Source organism: Magnolia sinica, chromosome 13 (genome assembly GCF_029962835.1).
Source record: "Magnolia sinica isolate HGM2019 chromosome 13, MsV1, whole genome shotgun sequence".
NCBI classification, from domain to species: Eukaryota; Viridiplantae; Streptophyta; class Magnoliopsida; order Magnoliales; family Magnoliaceae; genus Magnolia; species Magnolia sinica.
In genome coordinates, this window is record NC_080585.1 from 56,130,447 (window position 1) to 56,157,003 (window position 26,557).

Here is a 26,557-nt window from a genome sequence, read left to right on the forward strand (position 1 = left end):
GAATGATAGGACTCACTAAAATTGTTGGCACTCGGGCGTGTTACACGCCGGCATGCCAGAATCGATATAGCAGTTGACCCCAGCCTTTGAAAATAAGCAGAAATGTCTAATATAAACATATATGACTACAATCTCATAATATCAGTCATCTACTCAATTACTTGCAAAATTTTATAATTATTAGGGGATAATCAGAGGGTGGAATTTTTCTTATGAAAGTGGGTTGTGCATTGCCTTTCACAATAAATGACTTTATTTAGTAAACTAGTTCAATCAAACAAAAGTAAAAAAAAAACTTATAATTAACCACTAAGAGCGACTGCAAGAATGCGTCTCTTGAAAGAACCGTTTGATATTGGATAATGATCAAGTCCAACATATGAGCATAGACCTATATTACAACTCAAACTATCATTGAGAATTACCACTACTGGATTATCGCTACTCATATGATAAACTAAGATAAAAGATATATTTGTTTTGGTTTGATTGTATGTTAAATTTGGTTGTTTTTTCTTTCTGATCTTCTACTATAGATGTTCCTCTTACATTTTTCTTCTTCAATTCAAGAGTTATGGCAAGTGAAAAGTCACCATGTAGATCATTTTTGTGTACGATCTTCTTTCAACTATTCATATTTTTTCGACCAAACTCCATTATGCCTTCTCGATCACATTTTTCTTAGCAGTTGCAGTCCAAGATTTTACTTATCTCAACTGCAATACCTTTTTCATTAGGCTTGTCCTCAAATAATGTGTAGCACCAAATCAATGTAGCTATGTTTCCTTAAAAATCATGTTATATCTCTTAGAAAATCTTCTCATATACCTCATGCCCGTTTATGTAATGTCACATGTCATTCTATTATTGACTATATTATAATCGGTCAGAAATAGGGTACAATATTGCCCCCCACATAGCCTCGCTTTTAAAAAAAGAGGTGAAGGTAACGTTGCTTCGTTACCCAATGCAATTAACGCAATCAATCTTTTTCCACGTGTTAGCTCTGACCAAATGCGACCGATTTAACAAACAAACGATAGTTTGTTCTTCGCTACTCTTGCGACACTAGTCACATCATTCGAGGGGTCATGAATACCTCCTCATTAATGCATACGATTTCGGCCAATATGTACACCGTTTTAAATATTTTCCTTTTTTTAATCCCTCATTACTCGCATCACTTAATTTTCTTGTCAAAACCCTTTAAGCATCTCATGGCTACCTCCTCGTCCTCTTGTTCCTGTAATTACATCTCAAGAAGAAAATATTCAAGGAATTAGAAAAAGTTGCCCCTTATGTTATGGATGAAATCTTATTTGAATTCTTTAGTTTTGATAACAAGACTTTCCGTGCACTCGGGTCAACCTTCGATCCTGAAACCACTTACTTCCAACTTGAATCGTTGAGTCAATTCTTCCCTACACATCTCGATGAAACCCTGTTCCTTAAATCAATTCTCCCACATCCCAAGGGCTTGACCGAAACCTCTAAACAGATGGGAAGAATGGTACAACCGTGTATCCAAGCAGCACAATGATACATAAAAATCGATTGTTATTGATGAATGTATCAAAATTTCCCTCATCGACTATCCAGCTTACCCATCTTTGATGGTTGCTGCATCGACTTTCTGGAGCTAATCGACAAACACATTTCACTTTGGTTGTGGTTGTGGCCCTATGAGTCCAGCAATTAAGGATGTCTATGCCCTTACTTCTTCCCTTTAGCGAAGTAGTCTACCCAAACTTTGCCACTAATCATGACGTTTACTCAAAGAGGCAAGGGAGATGGCATTCCAGTTTTATGTTGATCTTCAACAAAAATACAGATATTGTCGGCCACCAAGAGCATGCAACATTTTTTCTGATGTAGATTTGCCAATATTTACTTTATATAAATGCAATAAAATTCATCGAAGAATACCTCCATTTGGCTAAGACTGTGGCCAGCGGCTGACAATTAGCACTTGCTTCTTTTGTGCTCTATATAAATGCAATACAGATCAATTCTCCCACATCCTAAGGGCCTGACAATTAGCACTTTGTTTGTTTTCTGTCACATGTAGTGTGTGGGCATGCTAAAATCAATATAGCAACTCGATTCAAACCGATCAACTTTAACCCCAAGTGTTGAAATAAACAGTTACGCCCAATATGAACGTATATGATCAGAATCTGAGAAGATCAGTTGCCTACTCATCCACTTGCAAAATTTTGTAATGATCAGGCGATAATCGGAGGGTGGAGTTCTTCCTCCGAAAGTGGGTTGCACTTTGCCTTTCACAAGAAAGGAATTTTTTTTAATACACCAATGCAATCAAACAAAAGGAAAAACTCATAATCGGTCACTAAGAGCTACCGCAAGAATGCGTCTCTTGAAAGAATTGCTTGATATTGGATAAGAATCAAGTTTAGAGTATAAGCGTAGACCTAGATTTCAACTAAGAATTACCACTATTGGATTATGCTACTCCTAGGATAAACTGAGATAAAAAGATAGATTTTTTTTCACTTCATTGTATGTTAGATTTAGTTGTTTTTTATTTCTGATTCTTTGCTATTTATAGATCTCCTGCTACAGCTATTCGTCCTGTATTTCTCTCATTCAATTCAACGGTGATGGCAGGTGAAGAGTCACCATCTAAATCCTTTTTCTGTTTACGACTATTCATCTTCTCTCAACCGAACTCCATTATGCCTTCTCGATCACATTTTGCCCCTTAGTCACATTCCAAGTTTTTACTTACCTCAACTGCAATACCTTGCTAATTATGCTTCATCTTCAAATGACGTGTAACGTCAAATCAGTGCTAGTTATGATTCAGTAAAAATTGTATTATATTTCTAAAAAAATCATCGCATATCTCTTGTGTATGCCATGTGTCATTTTCTTATTGGATTTGTTCAGATGGGTCAAAAATCGAGTACAACAAAAATTATGTTATTTAATGGGCTTACGTTTTGGTTGATGATGTGTGTAACAATTTGGGCGGTTCAATTTTAGTTATTTGTATTCAACATCCATAATCTACAGGTAAATGGCTAAAAAAATTTAGCCAGGTGTTTCTAAGAGATACTCATACTCTTCTTTCTTAGATTCTCAAGTGTATTCAGCTTGAGTTTAGAATAATGGCATCTACAAGGTGATATCCACCTGATGGACTTTTTGGATCTCACACGTGTGCCATATTACACTCGAGAGCGTTAGCAAAGCAAACCTTGAGAACCGAATACTTGAGAATTACCAGCTCCACTCGTGAAGATGGTTCACCATCATCTTGATTTTGACCAGACATTCTACTTTAACTAGGCGCTCATGCGTAATTATCTCGACCATCCAAAACTGAACACATCATGGACAGGCATATCTCTAAAATAACATTAATCAACCAATACTAACCATCAAATGGGCCTACATTCTATGCATGGCTAACATTGGAATGGTGAATGATCCACCTTGGACCGAATTATCTTGTGTTGTAGCCTTGTACCAATTCAATATACTAGACCAATCTAAACTGTGTATAGCAATCTGAAAAATGAATTAAATGACCCTGCATTCTCCCACTGATGAATTTTGAAATTTACTGAACTATGAACTACGAATCCTAACTCAAATCAGTCAATCCATAATTCATTCAGCACTCTTAACTCACCCCCCTATCATCATCAAGTTTGAAAATAAGTACATCTTCTTGCAACTACATGATACAGTAGGTTTCATTTGCCAGAGTTCCCAGAAGATAGAAATCAGCAACCACAACATTATGATTCTTCCAATGAGGATAAGCCTCCACCCACCTCTGCTTGTCTCAAGGTTTTGCACCTCCAAGTCTCAACCGGGTACTACAAAGGAATTGGATGCCTTCCTTACAACTATGTTCATAAAGAAAAATGCACAGATATGGCAGTCTGGGCTCAAGTTTGATAGCATCATCTTGTCATCTCTCAAGTATAATTTCCAGCATCCAATTCAGATCCTCAGCAAGTCCTTCTCAGATTAATGTTATTTTAGAGATATTATATATTGGCAAGTTGATTACTATCTTGAGAGACGAATGAAAACAAAATTGACGATATACCAATGTTGATAGTGTTCTTCTTAGATTTATCACAACAAACAAGGAAGAGGAAGAAAGAATCATACGAGCATCAGAGATCATCTCTCTAGGCTACATTCACCACTGATGTCCACAAATTCAATACAGAATGAAGTGCTCCTGTGATATGAGGATGAATAAAATCAAATATGAAAAGGCAGCTTATTTTTGTATTTGGACAACTGCCCATTGTTCAACTTTAATACTTTGCAAGGGGCTGAAAGAGGGGGCCCAATCACTTCTCACACAAACTGACATCAACTCACCCAACAATAAATAGATTCACCACATCGTAAAAAACAAATTAAAATTTTATATAAATATACAAAAGAATTATCAGAACAAATAGGCTACTTGTAGGTAGGAGACATGAACACAGCTCCACACGTAAGAGAATTTTGCAGAATGATTCAACCAGCAGCATCTTTCCAGCCCTCCAGGAAACTTCAAACCATGGAAGAGCACTCCAACACTTTGAACCGAATGTCCGCAATGTCTCTAATGCCTTATTTTTTCAATATTGGAATAGAAGAATGATGAAGAGCCTGTTTTGATCAAATAAAAATAAAAGTACAATCAGGAATGAAGTTTACTATTTTTATGAATGAAATGATAACAGCCATGCAGATTTTGCATGATGCATCAAACAGTTCCCTTTTCATGCAGCAACTTGAATCCAGAAATCAAGATATTGTTAGAATCTCAGTTGACCAAAAGGGCACCTCAAAGAACAATTTTAGGAAAAAGCAAGGAATTACAAGCCATTTGGTTCAACAAACTTTCATCCTTACATGAACTCGAGGCCACTGATCTGCCCAAGCCTTACCAATGACAAGAAAAATAAAATAAACAATGCTATCAACCAATACAAGCATGCCCTCTCTATATTTTTCACTTTTCATATCTCACCCTAGAATCAGAATTAGTAGCTTTCCAAGCTGAAAGAAGGTAAAAGTCATTAGAAAATAGAGATGTCAACAGAGATCATCAGGTCCATCAGAGGTATCTACCACTAGGATTGAAATACTCTTTTATGAATATTTTATCATTACTATAGGTTCAGTGACTCAGTGATCAAAATTGACCATGTCCAAGTTTTTGATTCGTATCCAATAAACATCACAGAAACCATTGGTTGCAGACCTGATAATCATTAATGAAAAGGTTAAGATATGGAAAATTAGGACCAATTGGCGTACATTATAAATAGGTGTTTGTGCATGTGTGTGTTTGTGAAGGTAACATCTACCAACATATAAACCTTAGCACACCCGTTTTACCGGAGTACTTACATGAAAAGTCAATAAATCTCACACGTATTTTAGATTTATACTTGTCAATTGTTTTCCCCGCAAAGGAGTACTTGCTATTATGCCTTTATTCTATCTTTATATATTTATGAAAATTATATACTTATGTTATTCATTGCCAATTGTAATATATGAGAGAGAACCTTTCATTTATGGGCAATAGCAAGCATATTTTGCCACCTTCTGCCCTAAAGATATCACATTGAAAATACAATACAAGCTTCTAGAAACTAAAGCATACAATAAGAGAATGAAGGAAGCATTCGTAGAAAATTCATTTAAAGAAATACTGAAATTTTATATCCTACTGATAATTCCTACAGGCTGTTTGGGGTGAAGGATTTGGTAAAGGAATTTGTGAAATCCATGGATTTCAAATGCCCCCTGTTTGGTTTTGAGGACTGCCAAATCTGTGGATTTCCCAAATCCACACCTCCATATATCCATGGATGCAGGGAAAATCCAAATCCCCTAAAAAACTGAAGGATTGGCGAGACCTCAAAATGAGGGACTCTTATAAGAGCAAAAGAAAAAGAAAAACCTTTGCAGTAAATTCTCTACCAATACAAGAAATGCTCCAGATATCTATGGATTTGAAATTTGATCCCAAACAGTGAACTTTGGAATTTGCCAAATCCAAATCCAATGTAAATCCATGAATTTGAAAATTTCATGGATTTACAAATTCACATTCTTGTTTCCCTGATCCCAACAAGGCCTTAGTAGAGTATTGATTCTTATCATTTTATTAAACTTCTTTCATATCCCAGCAAGAAATGCTTTTAATATGACCAGCTTGAAGAAATCACTACTTAAATCCACTTATGAAGGTGCATCATTAATTGAAAAGTAATGGATGCAGTGTAATGATAACATGCAAAGTAGAAGTTAAAATGTGATCAAAACAGATAGTGCTTACCTTAGCGGATCACAACCCATAGACTTGAATCCTTCTAAATTATTCAATCTTATCCTATCATACATAGATGCTGAACAACTGACTGTAGTTCGACCCTTGTAACAAGTAGCCACAGATGTAGATGTGGAAACAGCAACAGAAAGGAGAAAACAAGCTATCACATGAACTGACAGTGTCTAAGAATTGTGAGAATGTGGGCATGAGGGGCATATGAAGTAGAAAACCTGGGTAGTACAGATCAACGAATAGAAACAAAGCTTCACCGCTCCTCTCCAGGTCGTTTTTCATCATGGTCACCCTTGTAGCACAGAAAGCAATTGAGATCTGATCAATAGGCAGCAGAGTTGTGGCTTTTCCAACCAAACAGAAGAAGTTTCTTGATTCCCTTTGCAGATGGATGGCCATCATTGCCAGCCCATTTCTTCCTTGAATAGGGCAGTTTAGAGTTCATACCATTTAGAGGAGGTGGGGTCGACTCAGAGTCAGTTATGATTTCTATCTCTGAAATTTCACGTGAGGGTGGAAGGTTGGCATGTGTTGCACCTTTCCCGTTTTGAACATCTACATCAGCAGAATTTGAAGCTTTCTCACCAGCTGTTGGTGATGTTTCAGAACTGACGAGTATCTGACAATTCTGAGAAATATTTAGAGCTGAGCAAGCATCGGTAATGCATCCATTGGCTTGGGAAGCCAACATGTCAAGAACTGTTTTCTCTTCAGAATCCTGCAGGCATGCTTTAAGTGTATCGGCAATTGAGGCAGATGGTCTTTCCCTGTCATCTTTAAATTTTAGGGAACCTAATCCTTTTGAATGATCTGCAGTTGGAAATGATAAATTGTCACAATCTTGATTGCAGCTTTTATCACCCAAAGTACACATATGATAACCATTTTGTTGTCCACTTGCTATGAAAGATGATGGCCCTTGTAGCTGCAAACTATCATTCTGTATTGAAGCATTGCAGCCCATCACATTTTTTTCCCTGCTAGAAAGCATCTCCTTTGTATCAACAGAAGTATCAAGGCCAGATGTCTGATTTGCATCGGGGGATTGATTTGCAAATGACTTGCTTAATTCTACCTGAGCTGTAGTCTTTTCTGACAACAATCTGATCTGATCAGGAAGCCTCTCCTTCCCAGATATCTGATTTGACTCTCTTAGCTCTATCTGCAACATAGTTTTCTCTGATGCGGGTTGATTAGCTGCTACATCATCCATAGTTTTGCTGATTTTTTCGGTTGGGATGATTTTAATGGACCAGATTCCTTATGTTTGTTCTGTGCAGATGAAAGGTGATCCTTGGCCGAACTTGCAGGATCTGATTTATGGGAAGAAAAATTCTTTGTTTCTTGAATTGGGAGCAGAGATGATTGCTTGTCTTTTTTCAAAGGACGTGGTGCGGGTTTACTTTCTACTTTGCTGCTCTTGGATGACACTGGTGGAGTACTAATAGCAGCACTTCTTTGAGCAATCCGCTGTTGCCGTTGAATAAGTAGTTCCTCCTTTTTTCTTCGATTCTCTTCTTCCTGCAAGTAAATGGAGAACTTCAGTTTTCTCTAGAGCGATGGATTCAGGATAAAGAGGGCACCATAAGTTCAACCAAATTTCTTATTATTTGGAATAGTAGGGACAACATGGGCACTAAGCTAAGCAAAGGATGCCAAAACAAGGAGTTAACACAGTTGCAGGAGAGCCACCCTTTTTTTTCTTATCCCAGTAACATTGCAAAAGGATGGTGCCTTATGCAACAGCAGGCCTTCAAAATCCATACAACATTTATCCTGATCCTTTTACAGTCCTTATTATTTGACATTGTGGTATGGTTAACAACATTAAATGCATTACAGATACCAAGTAGAAAAGTTTTCTTTTTTCCATTTCTTTTTCTTCTTCTTCACTTCTTGTTTGAAAGATACGGCTGAGTAATTTATGGTTAGGATAGCAAATAAAATGCATCCATTTATTACTATTATTCCTATGCTATGGTTTTAATTGCTCACCTGCTAAAGGAACTTTTGCTACTTCATTTTATTTTTGCCCAGTAACATGGCCTCTTTAGTCCATCATATTGCTGGGAGTTTTGGGCTCACATTGCTAGTCCCAAAACCAGATAAAGGAGAGTTCTGTCAGGTTAGGCAACTGCCATCAAACTTTGGCCACATCTTTTCATCTCATGAATCCTGATCTTACAAGACCCCATTTAGTTGGCATAAAGATTTGATGATGATGATGGCGACGACGAAGATGATGTTGCTCTTTTATCTTACCCCAATAATATATGAAATTTTCATCCTACGTTTTCCTACAAATGATAAAGCAATAATGATGATATAACACTGCATATTTCTGTAAGTACTGCCTGAATGCATAGCCATCCTAGAATCGTGAGCGGCCTCAAGAACTTCCTTCCTCAAGTCAGGGAGGTTCGGGACGCATAGGCGGCCACGGTAACGTAAGCCCTCATCCGTACCAACACCCTACTCTGAGTCCTCTTCTGCGGCGGTTGCAGTATATATGTAGCATCCTCGCTCAACTGGCCCTGCTCCCATTTGATAATGTGGGAAGGATCGTGAACGTATTTCTTCAGCATAGAAACATGAAACACGTTATGCACGCCTGCAATTGGTGTGGGCAAAGCAAAGCGGTACACTACTGCCCCCACTCGATCAAGTATCTGGAATGGGCCAATGAATCGAGGCATAAGCTTCCCTTTCTTACCAAACCGAAGGACTCCCTTCATAAGGGAAACTCTGAGGAACACATGATCTCCGACCTCGAACTCTAGCGGTCGCCGCCTCGTATCGGCGTAGTTCTTCTGTCTGTTCTGCACTGTCAAAAGTCAGCACCTGATAATGTCGACTTTCTCTAAAGTCGCCTGAACTAACTCCGGGCCAATCAATCTCATCTCGCCAACCTCTGCCCAGCAACGTGGCACTCTGAACGAGCCCCCATATAAGGCCTCATAAGGAGCCATTCCAATACTCGCCTGAAAACTGTTTTTGTAAGCGAACTTTGTATAAGGAAGACAGTCATCCCAACTGTCCTTGAAATCCAGCACAGGCCCGCAACATATCTTCCAGAATCTGATTCACCCGTTCCGTCTACCAGTCAGTCTGTGGATGGAATGCGATACTGAACTTCAACTTCACACCCATCACTTCCTGGATACGAGTCCAGAAGATAGATGTGAATCGCGTGTATCGGTCCGACACGATCTCCAAAGGAACCCCATGCAGACATATGATCTCCTTGATGTACAGCCTGGCAACTCATCTGCAGAGTTTGAAACTCTGATAGGGAGAAAATGAGCTGATTTTGTCAACCGGTCCACGATCACCCATATGGAATCATAACCCTTCCTCGTCTTTGGTAGACCTGAAATGAAATCCATAGAGATGAAGTCCCACTTCCATTCTATTATGAGCATGGGCTGAAGCAAACTAGGAGGTCAGCGATGCTCTGCCTTGACTTACTGGCACGTGAGACAACGGGACACGTAATCTGCTATGTGAGCCTTCATATTGTCCCACCAGTACGACCTCTTCATGTCACGATACATCTTCGTACTGCCTAGATGCATAGCCATCCTAGAATCATGAGCCGCCTCAAGAACTTCCTTCCTCAAGTCAGGGAGGTTCGGGACGCATAGGCGGCCATGGTAACCTAAGCCCCCATCCGTACCAACACTCCACTCTGAGTCCTCTTCTGCACTAACCTGCCCTCTCATCTTCGCCAACAGCTCATCGTCTGCCTGAGCTGCGATAATCCTATCATCAATGAGGGGCTGTACTCGAATATGTGCGATGCCCTCATACGGCTCCTCCACCATGAGTTTCTGCTCAAAGTCTCACACAAACTCTACCATGTCCCACTCTGCTATCATCAACGGAGCCGCAAACGCTAATGCCTTCTTGCAGCTTAGTGCGTCTGCCACTAGGTTGGCCCTACCGGGATGGTAAGAGACCTCGAACTTGAAGTCCTTCAAGGTTTCCATCCATCGCCGCTGCCTCATATTCAGGTCCCGCTGAGTGAATATTCAAGCCTGCTCAGCATATATGGTCGTGGCCTAGGGATCACAGGCCCACGAGAACGTGACAATCGATCCCCATCCTGCTCCGCCCACATAGACATGTGTACTAGCTCAGCATAGGAGGGTATGTTAGCACAGCACATCTTTGAGCGAATATCAGGTCGCATGCCCTCGAAAAAACTCCGCATCCGCATCTGCGCATCAACAAGTACTATAGGGACGTACCTGCCCAACTCCGTAAACCGGTGCTCGTACTCTGTTGCTGACATGCCTCCCTGTCTGAGGCGCAAGAACTCATTCCCCTTCTCGTGCTGGTATGTCTGGGGATAGTACTTCTCATGGAAGCGGAACTCAAAAGCTGCCCACGTCCATACATAGTTAACTGCAACGGTCCGCAGGACACTATCCCACCACAAGCTGACCTCCTTTTCAAACATAAAGGTGGCCGACTCGACCTGCTTCGGCTTTGTATAGTGTAGCATCCTCAGCATCTTAGAGATGCGGTCTAGCCAATATTCGGCCTCCTCGGGTCTGTAACAACCCGCAAAGGTAGGAGGCTGCAAACACTGGAATCGCTCAAGAAGGGCACTCATACCCAAGTTCCCCGTAAGGTATATAGCAGGTGCAGGTGAAGGCACACCCTCATCCTGAGCCGAAGGCCCTACAGTCCCAGCAGGGCGTATAAATGATGAAGATGGAGCCGCACTTCCACCCTGAGCTAGGGCCCCTACAACAGTGGCCAAGAGCTGCTGGTGTTGCTGGTGCATCATCATCATCAACTGCTCCAACCTATCCGTAGGTGGGGCCGACTGAGGCTCATGCATAGCCTCACGAACCGGGTCCAAACAAGGGTCCGTACGACCTTCACCCTAGGGAGGTGCCTGGTCCAAACCAGGGTCCGTACGACCTTCAACGTGAAAATATTTAGAATAAAAATCTAAATTTAAGTAATCTGAATCGTGTCGTTTGCCGGCCAAATATAAAGATTCAGACCGTCAGAATCTGACCCAAATATACCCTCGGATCAAGAGAAATGTCCCACACATGTCGATGTACTTGTGGCCCTGATCGAATGACCGTGACCGTTGAATTGAAACTAGTCCGCCACGGCTGATCTGTAAATCCGATCGGAACGAAAACTCAGCCTGACCTAGATCCATGGTCAGGGAGCTTAAGTCCGACCGCACATGAAAAATGGGCCACGTAAGGGCTCGTTGCCTCTACGCAGTCTTAATGTACGCTCGAGGTCACTACAAAGGGCTCGTCACCTTATCAGTGTAGGCCGACAGCTCGAATACAGTGTCCCATACCACCGTATTCGGCTCACGGGTCTGGGTTGCTCACTGGTCACTACGGGGAGGCTCATCACCCCAGTGTAGGCCAATAGCTCGACTACGGTGTCCTATACCACCATGCCTGGCTCATGAGTCTTAGCGGATCGAGGTACCAAGGTTTAAAAGGGTTTTCACTGGTGAGTTTGGTACCTTAGATTCAAGAAGTAGTGTCCATACATGGTGAACATACATCGGGTCAATCGGGTTACTTGACGGGCTCGATTAGTACGAGCACACGTTGAGTTGATCGACATGAAGTGCGTAAGCACTCCGTGTGGCCTAACCACTGCCGACATCCCAAGTACGGCTCAGATTCATCGATCACGTCTTATGTAGCAAAACAACCTCAGCCACCTATTCAAAGCCTGTTACTGATTGCCTGGACTATTCCGTAGTCCTAAACATATTCAATTATAACAAATAATCATACCAGTTAATCAGAACAATAATGGATCAACAATTCCAATCATACAAGCATGTGAGCATTTGATGGATTTCAACTTAATCATGAATTCACACATAGGCAGTGTCTATGTAAAACAGACAAAGAAGATAAGTTACATGGAGGAAATCATACACATCGTTAAGATAGTTAAGAATCTCTTCTCAATGCCCATATAACGTATAATTTATTACACACTTGTTTATTCAGACATTTCTACAAACACTTAGACTACACATTCCAACACACATGACGTATGTTAGTGATAGCACGTCTTAGGGTAAATCCTTTCGCCAAGGAGTTGTTACACATACAACTAGCACAAATACACGACAATGAATCATGGTAAATACACATTCAAATTTCGTACGTATACGATACTTTCTACATATACATGGAATACACTAAACTCAATATAGTTCATATATATTAGAAACGCGATACAAACATCGCATTTGGCATGTGAAATTGCACCCACATCAGTAATAATACTGACATTGAAAGCCTTGAAAACCACAACCTATACGTTTATAGTCTGCACCTTTCGCCGGTAGACTCATAACAAACTCAGTTTTAAAGCTAAGTCTTTGTCTACGGCAGATTGGCAACCTATAGCATAAATTAGGTTAGCTATTTCATAACTTACACTATCTAAAACCCTAAAATAGATTAGAGTTAGGTTTTCTTACCTAAGAACGAAATCAGAATTGCCCGTATAACGACACAGGAGTGGCGATTGAGTGCGTGGAGTAGCGGGATCAAATCCGAGGAAGAATCTCCAACTCTCACTCTCACTTTCTCTTTTTTCCCTTCTCTTTTCTCTTCGCTCTCTCCTAGGGTTTTATCAAATTTGTATGGGGTGAGAGGGAGAGGGTTTAAGGTCCTTATATAGGCCTAGGTTTGACGGGAATGGCCCTAGGGCCAAGGTATACTTAGGTTATATCCAAATACGGATCGTTCCGGTCCAACGGAGCACTTCTGGTGGCCCCTTTTCCACGTGCGGTCGGACTTAAGCTCCCTGACCATGGATCTAGGTCAGGCTATGTTTTCGTTCCGATCGGATTTACAAATTAGCCATGGCGGATCAGTTTCAGTTCAACGGTCACGGTCACTCGATCAGGGCCACAAGAACATCGACATGTGTGGGACATTTCTCTTGATCCGAGGGTGTATTTGGGTCAGATTCTGATGGTCTAAATCTTTATATTTGGCCACAAGTGACACGACTCAAATTACTTAAATTCGAATTTTTATTTCTAAATATTTTTACGTTTCTCACACTCTTCGCTCTAGGCTCAAGTTGTGCAGTTCTAGACATAATTAAGACTTGATTTCTAAAGGAGTTGTCAAGTCCAGTAATGTGGTCATAACTGTATAGTTTCAGGGTAATCGGACTTTTGACGTGCGGTCCAGGTCCGATACGGAGTTTCGGTGTGCTCCCGAGAGCAACCGGGTTTAAGGATGGATTCTAGATTTCAGGGTAATGTAGCGTCAATGATTCTGCACATTTTTGGTCTTGTAGATCATATTTAAAGCGATTAGTACTAATTTCATAAGCATTCTAGTTTAGCACTTGCTAGCATTAACATAATTTCTAAAAGGTTTTGGTGCTGGGTAATTTCTACTTGAGGTGGTACTCAGGTCTTTGTACGAGTTTTTCCGAGATGTTACAATCTACCCCCCTTAAAGAAAAATTTCATCCTCGAAATTAGTACATTTTCGTACTCCTCGAGAATCTGAGGGTAGTTCTTTCTAACCTCAGCTTCTATCTCCCAAGTAGCCTATTCTTCCGTGTGATGCATCCACAGTACTTTCACAAGTGGAATGACCTTGCTACGCAATACCTGCTCCTTCTTGTCTAAGATACACGTCGGTCGCAGTATATATGTAGCGTCCTCGCTTAACTAGACCTGCTCCCATTTGATAATGTGGGAAGGATCGGGAACGTATTTCTTCAGCATAGAAATATGAAACATGTTATGCACGCTCGTAAGTGGTGTGGGCAAAGCAAGGCGGTACGCTACTGCCCCCACTTAATTAAGTATCTGGAATGAGCCAATGAATCCAGGCTTAAGCTTCCCTTTCTTGCCAAACCGAAGGAGTTCCATCATAGGGGAAACTCTAAGGAACACATGGTCTCCAACCTCGAACTCTAGCGGTCACTGCCTCGTATTGGCATAGCTCTTCTGTCTACTCTGCGTTGTCAAAAGTCGGCGCCTGATAATGTCGACTTTCTCTGAAGTCGCCTGAACTAACTCCGAGTTAATAAGCTCTTCTCGCCAACCTTTGCCCAGCAATGCGGCGCTCTGCATGGGCGCCCATACAAGGCCTCATAGGGAGTCATTCCAATACTCGCCTGAAAACTGTTATTGCAAGCGAACTCTGCATAAGGAAGACAGTCATCCCAACTGTCCTTGAAATCCAGCACACAGGCCCGCAACATATCTTCTAGAATCTGATTCACCCGTTCCGTTTGCCTGTCAGTCTGTGGATGGAACGCGGTACTGAACTTCAACTTCACACCCATCACTTCCTAGATACGAGTCCAGAAGATAGCTGTGAATCGCGTGTATCAGTCCGACACGATCTCCAAAGGAACCCCATGCAGACGTATGATCTCCTTGATGTACAGCCTGGCCAACTCGTCTGTAGAGTTCGAAACTCTAATAGGGAGGAAATGAGCTGATTTTGTCAACCGGTCTACGATCACCCATATGGAATCATAACCCTTCCTCGTCTTCGGTAGACCTGAAATGAAATCTATAGAGATGAAGTCCCACTTCCATTCTGCTATGGGCATGGGTTGAAGCAAACTGGGAGCTCGGCGATGTAGTGATTTCTGCCTGAGGTGGTACTAGGGTCGTTGTACGGGCATAGAAAGCTCGGACAATGCCCACATTTGTGTGATACTCGCCTTCAAATAGCGGACCCCACCTTACCTCTTCCAGGCGCTCGAGCAAGAGGTATTCCCTAAATAGCCTTGCATCCACATGAGCTTCAAAAAGGACTCTATGACCCTCATAAACTCCATGCGACAACTCCACCAACAAAGTCCTTCCGATGGGAGCCTGGGGATCAAGATCTCGTTTAGTCTGAAACTCCCGAGTGACGCTCGTACTCGTGGCGGCACCTCTCGGTCTCCTCGAATGAGCAGGGCGACTAGGCCCAGCTTCTTCCACAGGAGCTCTTTTCTTTCCCATGAGAGAAAGAATAGTGAAAAGAGAAAAAATAGTCATCACAAGCTCAAAAAGAGCCATTGAAATGGAAGCAAAAGTAGGAATAAGATGGGTTATGAGCTCACAAGATCGTTGAAGCACACAATGGCATTTGTGTATTCCAGGCTCTCGTCGAAAGAACTCTATTGGCGGAGCTGTCACATGGAGTTTATGAGGGCCATAGAGTCCTTTTTGAAGCTCAAGTGGATGCAAGGCTATTTGGGGAATACCTCTTGCTCGAGCACCTGGAAGAGGCCAGGTGGGGTCCACTATTTGAGGGCGAGTACCGCGTAAATGTGGGCACTGTCCGAGCTTTCTATGCCCACATTCGAGAGCCTACGCTGGAGCTCTTGCAGTTCAAGATCCCTTGTGGAAGAGATCGGGAAGCCACAATCGACGTTGGTTTAGTATCTCGGTTTATGAATGTGCCTCTTGGCGAGGTACATGCAAGTGAGAAGAATCTGAGGAGTGTACGTGAAAGATATCGCCGCACACAGACCCTTTGTGGCCAACTAGTTCAATGGCAACCCAACAATAGCCTTCTAGTGACTAATATGACTAGCCACTTCCATCTACTTCACCACATCTTCACGTTCAACGTCTACCCTAGGTGGAGCAACCGCAGCGAGTGCACGCGCCTGATGGTAGATTTCCTGTATCAAGTGGGGCAAGGAGAGAAGCTGTGTGTGCTTATGTATGTTCTTCGACAGATAGTTCTCACCGCACGCTCTAACAGGAGGTCGGATTCTCTCCCATTCGGCCGACTCATATGCAAGATTGCACATCAGTTTGGCTACAGCCTTGGGGCGGAAAAGCCGGTGCCGATCCATTACGTCAATGAAGTGACTCTCAATCAGATGAGAATCGGGCCACAAAAATGACAAACCTGACTTGATGAGAGTGAGGATGAGACAGAGAGCGAAGAGGAAGAAAGTGAGGAAGAAGAGGGAGCTGAAATAGAAGAAGAGCAGAGCGAGGAAGAAGAGGAGACCCAAGATATGGATGAGAGCTCTCCTCCTACGGCACTGGAGCTTGGCACTGTTCGAGCTCGCTTAGCTTGACTTAAAGAAGGTCAGACTGTCCTACGACAGGATATAATAGATCTTCGGGGCCTCGTGAAACACAAGTTTAAGAAAGTGACTCGTCCATCCTGTGCTGCTAGACTCGGATGCCAAGACATCTAAGCCGTCGCCCCGAAGCTTGTTTTGTTGCTGTGTTTGAATGTTTGCGTCTGTAGGCATCTTCTGTCATGATTCATGTAACACTGTATTCCATATGCTGTGACAAATTTTGGTAAATAAAATGCATGCAGTCTCTTTTGCTATGAAGTTGTGTGGAATGTTTAAAGGATTGTGTATTGCTATGCTACATCTTACGTAAGTTACACCCTATTTCGTATAGGGAATGCCACCTAAGGTCACGCGGAGCACGGCACGCCTCACACTTATTGATTCGATGGACTAGGCACCTCCCCAGGGTGAAGGTCGTACGGACCCTGGTTTGGACCCGGTTCGTGAGACTATGCATGAGCCTCAGTCGGCCCCACCTACGGATAGGTTGGAGCAGTTGATGATGATGATGCACCATCAGCTCTTGGCCACTATTGCAGGGGCCCTAGCTCAGGGTGGAAGTGCGGCTCCACCTTCACCATCTGTACGCCCTGTTAGGACTATAGGGCCTTCCGCTCAAGATGAGGGTGTGCCTTCACCTGCACCTGCTATATACCCTATGGGGAACTTGGGTATGAGTGGCCTCCTCGAGCGATTCCAGTGCTTAGCATAGGAGGGTATGTTAGTACAACACATCTTCGAACGAATATCAGGTCGTAGGCATTCAGAAAAATGCCGCATCCGCATCTGCGTGTCAGCAAGTACTGTAGGGATGTACCTGCCTAACTCCGTAAACCGGTGCTTGTACTCTGTCACTGACATGCCTCCCTGTCTGAGGCGTAAGAACTCATTCTCCTTCTCGTGCTGGTACGTCTGGGGATAATACTTCTCATGTAAGCGGAACTCAAAAGCTGCCGACGCCCATACATAGTCAACTGCAACGGTCCGTAGGACACTATCCCACCACAAGCTGGCCTCCTTTTCAAACATAAAGGTGGCCAACTCGACTTGCTCCGGCTCTATACAGTGTAGCATCCTCAGCATCTTAGAGATGTGGTCTAGCTAATATTCGGCCTCCTCAGGCAGAAATCACCACATCGCCGACCTCCTGGTTTGCTTCAGCCCATGCCCAAGCAGAATGGAAGTGAGACTTCATCTCTATGGATTTTATTTCAGTTCTACTAAAGACGAGGAAGGGTTATGATTCCATATGGGTGATCGTAGACCGGTTGACAAAATCAGCTCATTTCCTCTCTATCAGAGTTTCGAATTCTGCAGACGAGTTGGGCAGGCTGTACATCAAGGAGATCATACGTCTGCATGGGGTTCCTTTGGAGATCGTGTCGGACTGATACACGCGATTCACATCTATCTTCTGGACTCGTATACAGGAAGTGATGGGTGTGAAGTTGAAGTTCAGTACCGCATTCCATCCACAGACTGACGGGCAGACGGAATGGGTGAATCGGATTCTGGAAGATATGTTGCGGGCCTGTGTGCTAGATTTCAGGGACAGTTAGGATGACTGTCTTCCTTATGCAGAGTTCGCTTACAACAGCAGTTTTTAGGCGAGTATTGGAATGACTCCCTATAAGGCCTTGTATGGGCTCCCGTGTAGAGCGCCATATTGCTGGGCAGAGGTTGGCGAGAAGAGCTTGATTGGCCCGGAGTTAGTTCTGGCGACTTCAGAGAGAGTCGACATTATCAGGCGCCGACTTCTGACAGCGCAGAGCAGATAGAAGAGCTACGCCGATACGAGGCGGCAACCGCTAGAGTTCGACGTCGGAGACCATATGTTCCTCAGAGTTTCCCCTATGAAGGGAGTCCTTCGGTTTGGCAAGAAAGGTTTGTCTTTGATTTAAGGGTCAGTCAAACGAGGTTGAAACCTCTCCCTAGAATTCCAAATTTCAAAAGTAAATAACAATAAATAATTAAATATGATAATCAATAATCCCAATATTTTGGTACCTTCTCCATTTTGCTTTTCAGAACTGCATCTCTGCTCAAGGAGGATGGTTTCTTGTTCCTTGATATGATCTTGGACCTGTTCTTCACAAGCGATCCATGCAAGGGTTTAGACTTTGCATCTTTGCTTGAATTCTTTTTTCCAGCATCTCCATTGTTCTTATTATCATTGCTCTTACAGTTTGGCAGTATGTTATTGCCAGTGGACTCATTATGACCATTTGTTTCAGCACTGAAGTGGCCCTTATCTGCATCGCTGAATGAAATATCCATTGTATAATCAATTTCGGGAGTCCAAGATGCCCTAACAGGTTCCAGCCTTGAATCCCACTCGAGCACCATGTACAAATCATCAGGCTCATAGGTGCCAGACATTCCAAGTTTGTTGTTTGAATGCTCAGAGGTGTCATTTTGCATGTTGAGTAGCTTGTTCAAGGCCCGAAACCATGCTCATATCTGTTCTCCACTGAGAATCACATTGCTCATCTAATGTTCTAGTTGGGACCACAAAAGAGTCATCGATCAGAAGATCTTTTTTGCTTTTCTCAGTGTGGAAACAATCCTCTGATATTCGTGAACTTTGATACCCGTTGAACAAAGAGTGTTCTGTGGTCGTCTCTGTATCTGCCATTTTTTCTGTTGGAGTGATAATAAACCAGTCTCCGCCTCCTTGAGTCTTTAGTAATCAGAGAAAGTATTTTGGGGATTACCACCAGATTCCATTCTCTGTGAAAACAGTAACTCCTCATCATTACAGTTACTTTTCTTAATATTTCTATAGTAATTTTCATTGCATTCAAAATTTTCCAAGTGACTGGCATTGTCAAGATTTGCATCCCTCTCAGTTACAATGAATGAATCTGATTCAACAGTCCCCTTCTTCGATTCAGCAACAAATACACAGCTATTGTCCGATATCTTTCCTAACTGTGGGCTTCGTATCACACAATATTCATCCTGAACATCTACCAGGTGCTGTTTACTTCTGTCAGTAGTGCCTCCACTGTCCTGGTCCATCTTGTTAGAACTTGACTCTTCATCTCTCAGTAGAAGGTTCTGGAAAGCATGCCAATTTTCATCTCTTTTCTCCTCTCCACATGCTTTTGCAACTAGGTCACAAGCATCATTTGAGTTATTTGACTCGCCAGGGTGCTTGCGGCTACCTCTTTTCTTAGGCTACCTCTTTTCTTATAATTACGTTCAGTTGATTTATGATGTTTCCCCAATGAGTCAACAGCATCTTCTACCTTCTGTTTAAGGGAATCAGCATCAAATAGATCACCATCAGCTGAATATTCGTTAGATATGCCATCCTTCACTCTAGAAGTAGTGTAATTAATATTGCGGATAGCCACCATTTTTGAGGACTTTTTCCCAAGCTTTTTCTATCGTGGCTGCCTTGTTGATGAAGGCTTCCTGTCAGATGGAAAATCTTGGTCCAGATATGCATCTTCTTCATTCCCTGAACTGGAATCACCATGGTCAGAGTAACCATCTTCAGGTCCTGAAGTTAAATCAGAAGTTTCGGTTCCTTTTCCATTCATGGACATATCACTTTTTCTGGATGACTTGTTACGATTTGGACAATGATTGGGGTCCTTGGCAGGTGACTGCATATTTCCATAATGCACGGAATAATATGGAGGAACGACTTGCATAGTGGGGAAAGGATATGCTTGATATGGAGGCATTTGTTGAACAACGGAGCCTTGAAAATTATACATGCATTGAGGTGGTTGGTTCGGCCACGACATTGGCACTTGAGTTTTCCCATGAGAAATATCACTATCTCCTGTCATTGATGGTGTCTGACTCAACATCGGCAAATTATTATCTGCAAAATGAAATTTTTATCACATAAGCAAGGAGTGAGCCAGAAGTGCAGTTGTACCATAAGTCAATGATTTATCCATATTAGTTCAAAAAGCTAAGGTCATTGTTGACACTACCTCGATCAATGTTCGAACTTGCATGGTTCACAGTCAAATTAGTCACTGAAGCATCTGAAGAGCCATTTGGCTCAAGTTGCGCATTAGAGATGTCATTCACGTGAAATTTTGGCAAGCAACCCTGAGTAAGGCTATTTTCACTCATAAGAATGATTCCAGGTGTTCTCGTGTAAGGTAACTCTGGTTGAAGGCATGCCTCCATGGCTGCTAATTCATCCATCCAGAGTCCATCTTCGTGCCTTTTCTTGCATAGTTCCTTGAAATTTGTGCATGCTTCCCTACATGATATCAGAATGGATAACTAAAAATTCCAAATCCCAAGAAAGCTCAATACCATGAATTACCATTTGCATAACTATAAACAGAACGGGGAGTCAGATTATATGGTATCTTTTATGCTTACTTGAATGTTTTCCTTATCCTTCAAAAATATTGAAAGAAAAAAAAAAAGTAAGAATTATGTTCTGATTCAGTTTCATTCGGCTATCTTACTATTTAACATTTGACTCGATTTGATTCAATTTTTAGAACATGGATTTATAGGATTTCTCAATCTATCAGTAAAAAAAATAAAAAAATAAAAAAAAATACTGAACCAAGATACTGCCTTGAATTGTCTTAATTCAAATTAGATGTAAGAACTGTAGGACTATTTAACTGCATACCCAGAATGCATATTTGAATACAACTCACGGAGCTTCTTATGATAAACATATTCTAAAACTGACAAAGTTTGCTAGTTAAGAGAATTTAAAGGTCAAAACAGGTAAGATAACTATTATACATGTTATTTTAACTGAGCACTATGTGATGGAAATTTGCTCAAACATGATATTCTAGACATGCGGAAAATTATCTTTCACTTGGATCTTGGATCACAAAACCGGCTAGGCTTCTACATTCTCTTACCCATGTTCATCTAGCAGTATCATGTGTAGAGTCATGCATAGGGCTTCAAAGACGTTGCCCTTCAGAATTTATTCACATTCTAATTGAACATCCCATTATCTGTTTCATAGGAGAAGATCCAGCCCCGGTTCTGCATATCGGTATCAGGGAGCATATCGGCCTAGCCAAAAAATGATACGATACTAGCATCATGTATCGGCATCAGCCTGTATCAGTCGAAATTTCTTCCTTCTTTTTTCCAAGCCAAAGAATTAAGGAAAATATTAGAAAGGGGAGAGGGGTGATGAGATATTCAAGAATATATATCTTTTGTTTTCCTTTTTAACTTTTTTGTATTTTGAACGTTTATTATAATGGTATCAAACCATTCTTTGATATGGGTGTTGTGTGTTGGCTTGACCTATTAAAAGTCAACCAAGTGGGCCCTAAGTCAATGCAATTAAATATTATAATTAAGGCCCAATATATGAAAATACAACAAAAAGAAGATGAAAGCATGGGTGGTGGGGGAGAGTGACAGTTTACCCTTTTTTCTATTTTTCCTATAATGGTTGATTCTGCTTTGCTTCATCAAATCCCACTCAAATCTTTTGTTTTGATCTCGAAATAGGCCTAGATCTAATCTAAAATATCTTTTGAAGCTTCAGACATTGCTGAAGAGAAAAGAGGAGGAAAATAAAAGAAAATTAGAGGGGTGGGGGATATCAAATTCGGGCCCTTATGGGTGTAGCAGGCCTGACTTGCCGCCAATAAACTCCATATTGACCAATAAGACCCAATATAGGCTGATGCAGCCCAAAATTTTGGGGTGGGCCAATTTGGCCCTGTATTGCGTATCATATCCAGATGATATGGATACAATACATATTGGCTGATATGATACCTATAATCAAATTGATGGATGAAACAGTAAAATGACATGCATGTGACACACATCAAAGTTAATCATTATGTCAAATAATAAGAAGCAAAAAAATTGATTTTTTTTTTCCAGTTCCCTTAGATGGATTACTGGATTTTAATTAGGAATTGTTCAAATGAAATTGACATGAACAAAGAAATGACAAGATGAAAGTCAATCACATGCCCTGAATCTAGTTTCCCCCTGGCTCCTTCAGTTATAAATGAATGGGAGTTGGCTACCAACACATATAACATGACTAACAAGAAAGTTCATTAAGTAAAGGCAATCTCACTGAGCATCATTTTCAAAAGTAAAATTTGCAACTCAATATTGGACAGAGTCGTTCATACCTAAAGCGAGATGCGCCAAAAGCATCAGCAAAAGATATAAGATCATCTAAATTATCCTCTTCAAATCTTGCTACAGAAGCTCGAGCATATGTCATGGCTTGCTCTTTCCAAAGAACAGCTTTCCGAGTTTCCAAAATTCGTTGAAGCTGAAACTTGGTAATGGGTAACCCCATCAAAGGGGTAACCAGACAAAAGATTAAGACACGTTTTAACATGACTAACAGTCTGCACTTGGCAAGAAAATGCAGTCATGCAACTAATTACAAGAAAGATGACTTACTTGGAGTTCTCTCCTTGTGCAACATCATCCCCATTAGATTCACCTTTCTGCTAGTGACCATTCATTACCAGAAAATAACTCAATTATCAGAGAACTTAGAAATATTTAAGAATTAAATCACCAAATTTTGTAAGCCTTAAGAGGATAGTAGGATACCAACTTCTCAAAAAGAAAAAGAAATAAAGATTTGCATATACATTGGAGAGAACGATTGACTTTTTGTTATTTCCATCAATAGATGTTGTGTTGCCTGTTAAAAAACCTCTGAAATTACTATATATTGACAAATTCAAGGACAATAGTCCTTTACAGCCTAATTTAAAAGCTCGAGAGAACTCAATTCACTCAGATTTAATTAAGAAAAATTTTATCTAGCTAGATTTAACCAAGACTCGAAAAAGGAAGAAAAAAAAAATTTAGTCACAATTCAGTTGAGACTTGTTCAAGATTCAGTCCACTTAACTAGTGAAAACTCATAAAGCTTGAAAAAAGAAAACTCGATGAAACTCGACAAAACTTGAATCTGCTCACAATGTCCCTAAATACTTATTTATTTTAAATATAAAATATCACCAACTGATAATGAGGAGTTACTTACCAAGAAGTTTCCCAAAATGACCACTTTCGATACCTCGGGTCAATAATCCATGAGTGGAGAGATTGAGAAGGATGTTGCCCATAGAATTCAAGCTGGGTGGAAGAAATGGAGATGTTACTTTGGAGTTCTATGTGATCATTGTGTACCACTCTAACTGAAAGAGATGTTTTATAGGATGGATATAAGACCAGCCAGCTTTATGGGACAGAATGTTTGGCAGTTATGGAACAACAATTTCATAGGATGATTGTAGCTGAAATGAGGATGTTGAGATGGATGAGTGGTGATGGGGACATCACGCACACAAGCACTCCCCCCTACTCATATACACGAAAGGAGGAGGAGGGCCTCACCATCGATCTGAATCAATGACGACATCCAGAGAGGGTCTCCTAGTTACAAGACTGCATTTTGGTTCGTTGGAGTGGACCCGATAGTCATGTGAATCCCACCATGGGTTCTCATGATTGTTGCTCACTATTCTAATTAATCTAGTACTTTGGATTTTTCTTATTATTGTTATTAAGAATATCATAGACGGTTTAGATTGCTTTGATTAGTTGTTAATTTTTATTACTTCGTTTCTAAATAATAGGTTGCGACATAGCGTGAGTTTTGGGGTATAGGGTTTTATTATAAATAGGCACCCTTATAGTCTTTTTTCCTCAATGGAAGATTGAATAAAATTTCTGCATTTTTCCTGCTCCATTCTGGGTTGTGAAAGCTTAATTGGGTGTGAAGTCTTCCCTTCTTCGAAGCGCTGACTACCGTGGTGCGAAGCCACACCCATCTCGATTCACCCCCACCTTCTTTTATCCATGTTTCTCTTATCCTACAATCATCTACGCTTCAAATTCATCCTCTATTGCACCCGTTTTTCCCTCTACAATAGATTTCTAGAATCTGGCCCTGCATGAGGGCCAAAATTTTTGCAGAGCACCACGCACAAACTATGCATCGAATCGAGCTGAAATTTGGAGGTTTTGAAACCCACCCCTGACCGATTAGGGCCAAGGTGGCCTTTTTCTGAATAGCGGGCCCCACACACGTGCAGCCAGGTTCACACGCGTCTAGGTCATTGCTGCTGTCCACATGTGCGGTACTTTTCTGGTTCATTTCTCTCCTCTTTCACTCCTCTTTCACCTAAAATCCCTAAACCTAACCCTAAATTCCTCAAATCCTTAATTTTATGCCCTTTCTTCAACATTAGGGTTCCCCGAATTGAAATTTCTGAATCCCTTGGATTGGGGGAATTATTTCTGTGCATGTGTGGATGAATTTACCCTCCTTTAATTCTTATTTAGTCTATAATTTTGATTGATCCGGCCCTAGCATGTGTAGGCCTGGATCCACATAAGATTCCCCTTGATTGAATGTTTGAATTTTTGCATGGGATGTGGAATTTTGTATAATTGTTTATGAACTAGTGTGATCTAAAGCCTGAAAATCTCGCACATCATATTTGAATTTCATATCCTGCATCAAAATTTGGCATCAGAGCACAAGGTTTTTATAAGGGAATGCATTGCATGTTTAGGGTTTAGTTTATTTGTATCCATTATGCATAAAGTGTCATCATATCAAGTTGTTTAAAGGTCCATAATTTCTGATATAGGTTGCTGAATTTTCTGCTATCAGAAAATCTGCATATCTCTTTGTTGGATTTTCTGTTGACAGATTTTTTTGGGCAAATAGGTTGCTGGAAATTGAGTAGTATTGTGCTATTTTCTACATATAAATCCTATAGGAGCATTTAGTCCTATCTGGACACATATAGTCATAGTAGAAGGTCCTTAGATTGAGTTAGTAGTTGGATGCTCACACATACGGGTCATGGTTTTGGCTTGCACCCTATACTAAACATGGAGTAATTGCAAGAGTCAATGAACAAGCTGACCCAACAATTTGAGTCTTTAGGTAGGTGCTTAGAACAACGTATGGACCAACGCTTTGAACAGCTTGATGTGCGCATTACCCAACTAGAAACCTCCGCCAAGGTAAACCCCACCATTGGGGAAGATGCCCAATCTTAGGCAGGTGGTTAGGAGGATGGACCAAGGAATGAAGGTGGCTAAGGAGTTGATTATGGGCGCGCACCTGTGCACCCACCCTGTGAGGGACATCAAGACCACTATGGCCCCAATGTGTAACTCCTCAAAAGAGTTAGAGTAGATGCCCCCACGTTTGATTACCGCTTAGACCCTAAAGCTTTTTAAGATTGGTTGGCAGACATGAACCACCTTTTTGAGTGGTACGAAATGTACGGCCTTATGGCTAGAGAGAGTGCACTAGAGGCTAATGTAGAGTTACCCACTGAGGCCATTCCGGTAGTAGATGAGTTTTGTGATATCTTTACTGATGATCTACCGGATTAGTTTCCTCCTATGAGAGATATACTGAAATGGCCAAGCTATATGTCCTTGGGGGGGGGGGGGGGGGGAGGTGAATAGGACTATGCCAAATTAAATTTAAATACTGTGGAATATGAAACAAAGGATAGATAGCACTACACACCAATCACAGTATAAGAATAGAAAGCAACCTAAAATAGAGAAATTGAAACAAAAATTGTTCTAAGGATAACCTTACACCAAAAACCAAAGTTTATGGTAGGACAACTTTATTTCTAGAACAAATAGAGAAACTGAAGCTCAATGTAATAAAGAGATAGCAAAAATATAATGTTGAAACGTAAATCGAAATTATTACAACATTCCCCACTAAGCTTGAAATGTAAAATTTACAACATTCTCATCCACACATACATTCCACAATTCTGAATGATAAAAAATAGGAAATATAAATCACACATCCACAACACAAAGAATTATAGTGGTTTGTCTGTGTGTTGACCAACTATTAAACAACAACCACACAGAATGCTACTCCACTCCTAATATCCTCACACATGGGATATTAGCGTTCACTATCAAATAGGTTTTCACAGGTTGACCCAAAACCTTCACAATTGTGTCTTTTTCAAAGGGCTTACACAATACAAAAACCCTCACTTCTGAGTTTTCTGGCTCTCCTCAGATAACCAACAACTTTGAGATTTTTCTGGCTTAACCTCAAATAAAATCAAATAATGTAAATTACACAAATTGTAAAATACCTGATTTTCTCCTTCGTTGTAGCAG

At 41.2% G+C, this 26,557-nt stretch overlaps 2 protein-coding genes across 3 annotated transcripts; both read right to left on the reverse strand.

Annotated features, from left to right (window-relative positions):
- Window positions 1-4,146: 4,146 nt before the first annotated feature.
- On the reverse strand, window positions 4,147-7,858 carry LOC131223769 (uncharacterized). Of its 2 annotated transcripts, XM_058219263.1 has the most exons (3): window positions 6,332-7,858; window positions 4,349-4,647; window positions 4,147-4,307 (listed from the first exon to the last, which is right to left on the reverse strand). In XM_058219263.1, the coding sequence occupies exon 1, from the start codon at window positions 7,548-7,550 to the stop codon at window positions 6,660-6,662; it is 891 nt and encodes a 296-aa protein (XP_058075246.1). In that variant the 5' UTR covers window positions 7,551-7,858; the 3' UTR covers window positions 4,147-4,307; window positions 4,349-4,647; window positions 6,332-6,659. The 2 variants fall into 2 exon arrangements, with proteins under 2 accessions (XP_058075246.1, XP_058075245.1); XM_058219262.1 differs by having other exon boundaries at window positions 4,147-4,647.
- An 11,939-nt stretch (window positions 7,859-19,797) lies between these two features.
- On the reverse strand, window positions 19,798-22,681 carry LOC131224373 (COP1-interacting protein 7-like). Its single transcript, XM_058219876.1, has 3 exons — window positions 22,540-22,681; window positions 20,377-20,654; window positions 19,798-20,261 (listed from the first exon to the last, which is right to left on the reverse strand). The coding sequence occupies exons 1-3, from the start codon at window positions 22,632-22,634 to the stop codon at window positions 19,813-19,815; spliced, it is 822 nt and encodes a 273-aa protein (XP_058075859.1). The 5' UTR covers window positions 22,635-22,681; the 3' UTR covers window positions 19,798-19,812.
- Window positions 22,682-26,557: the final 3,876 nt, after the last annotated feature.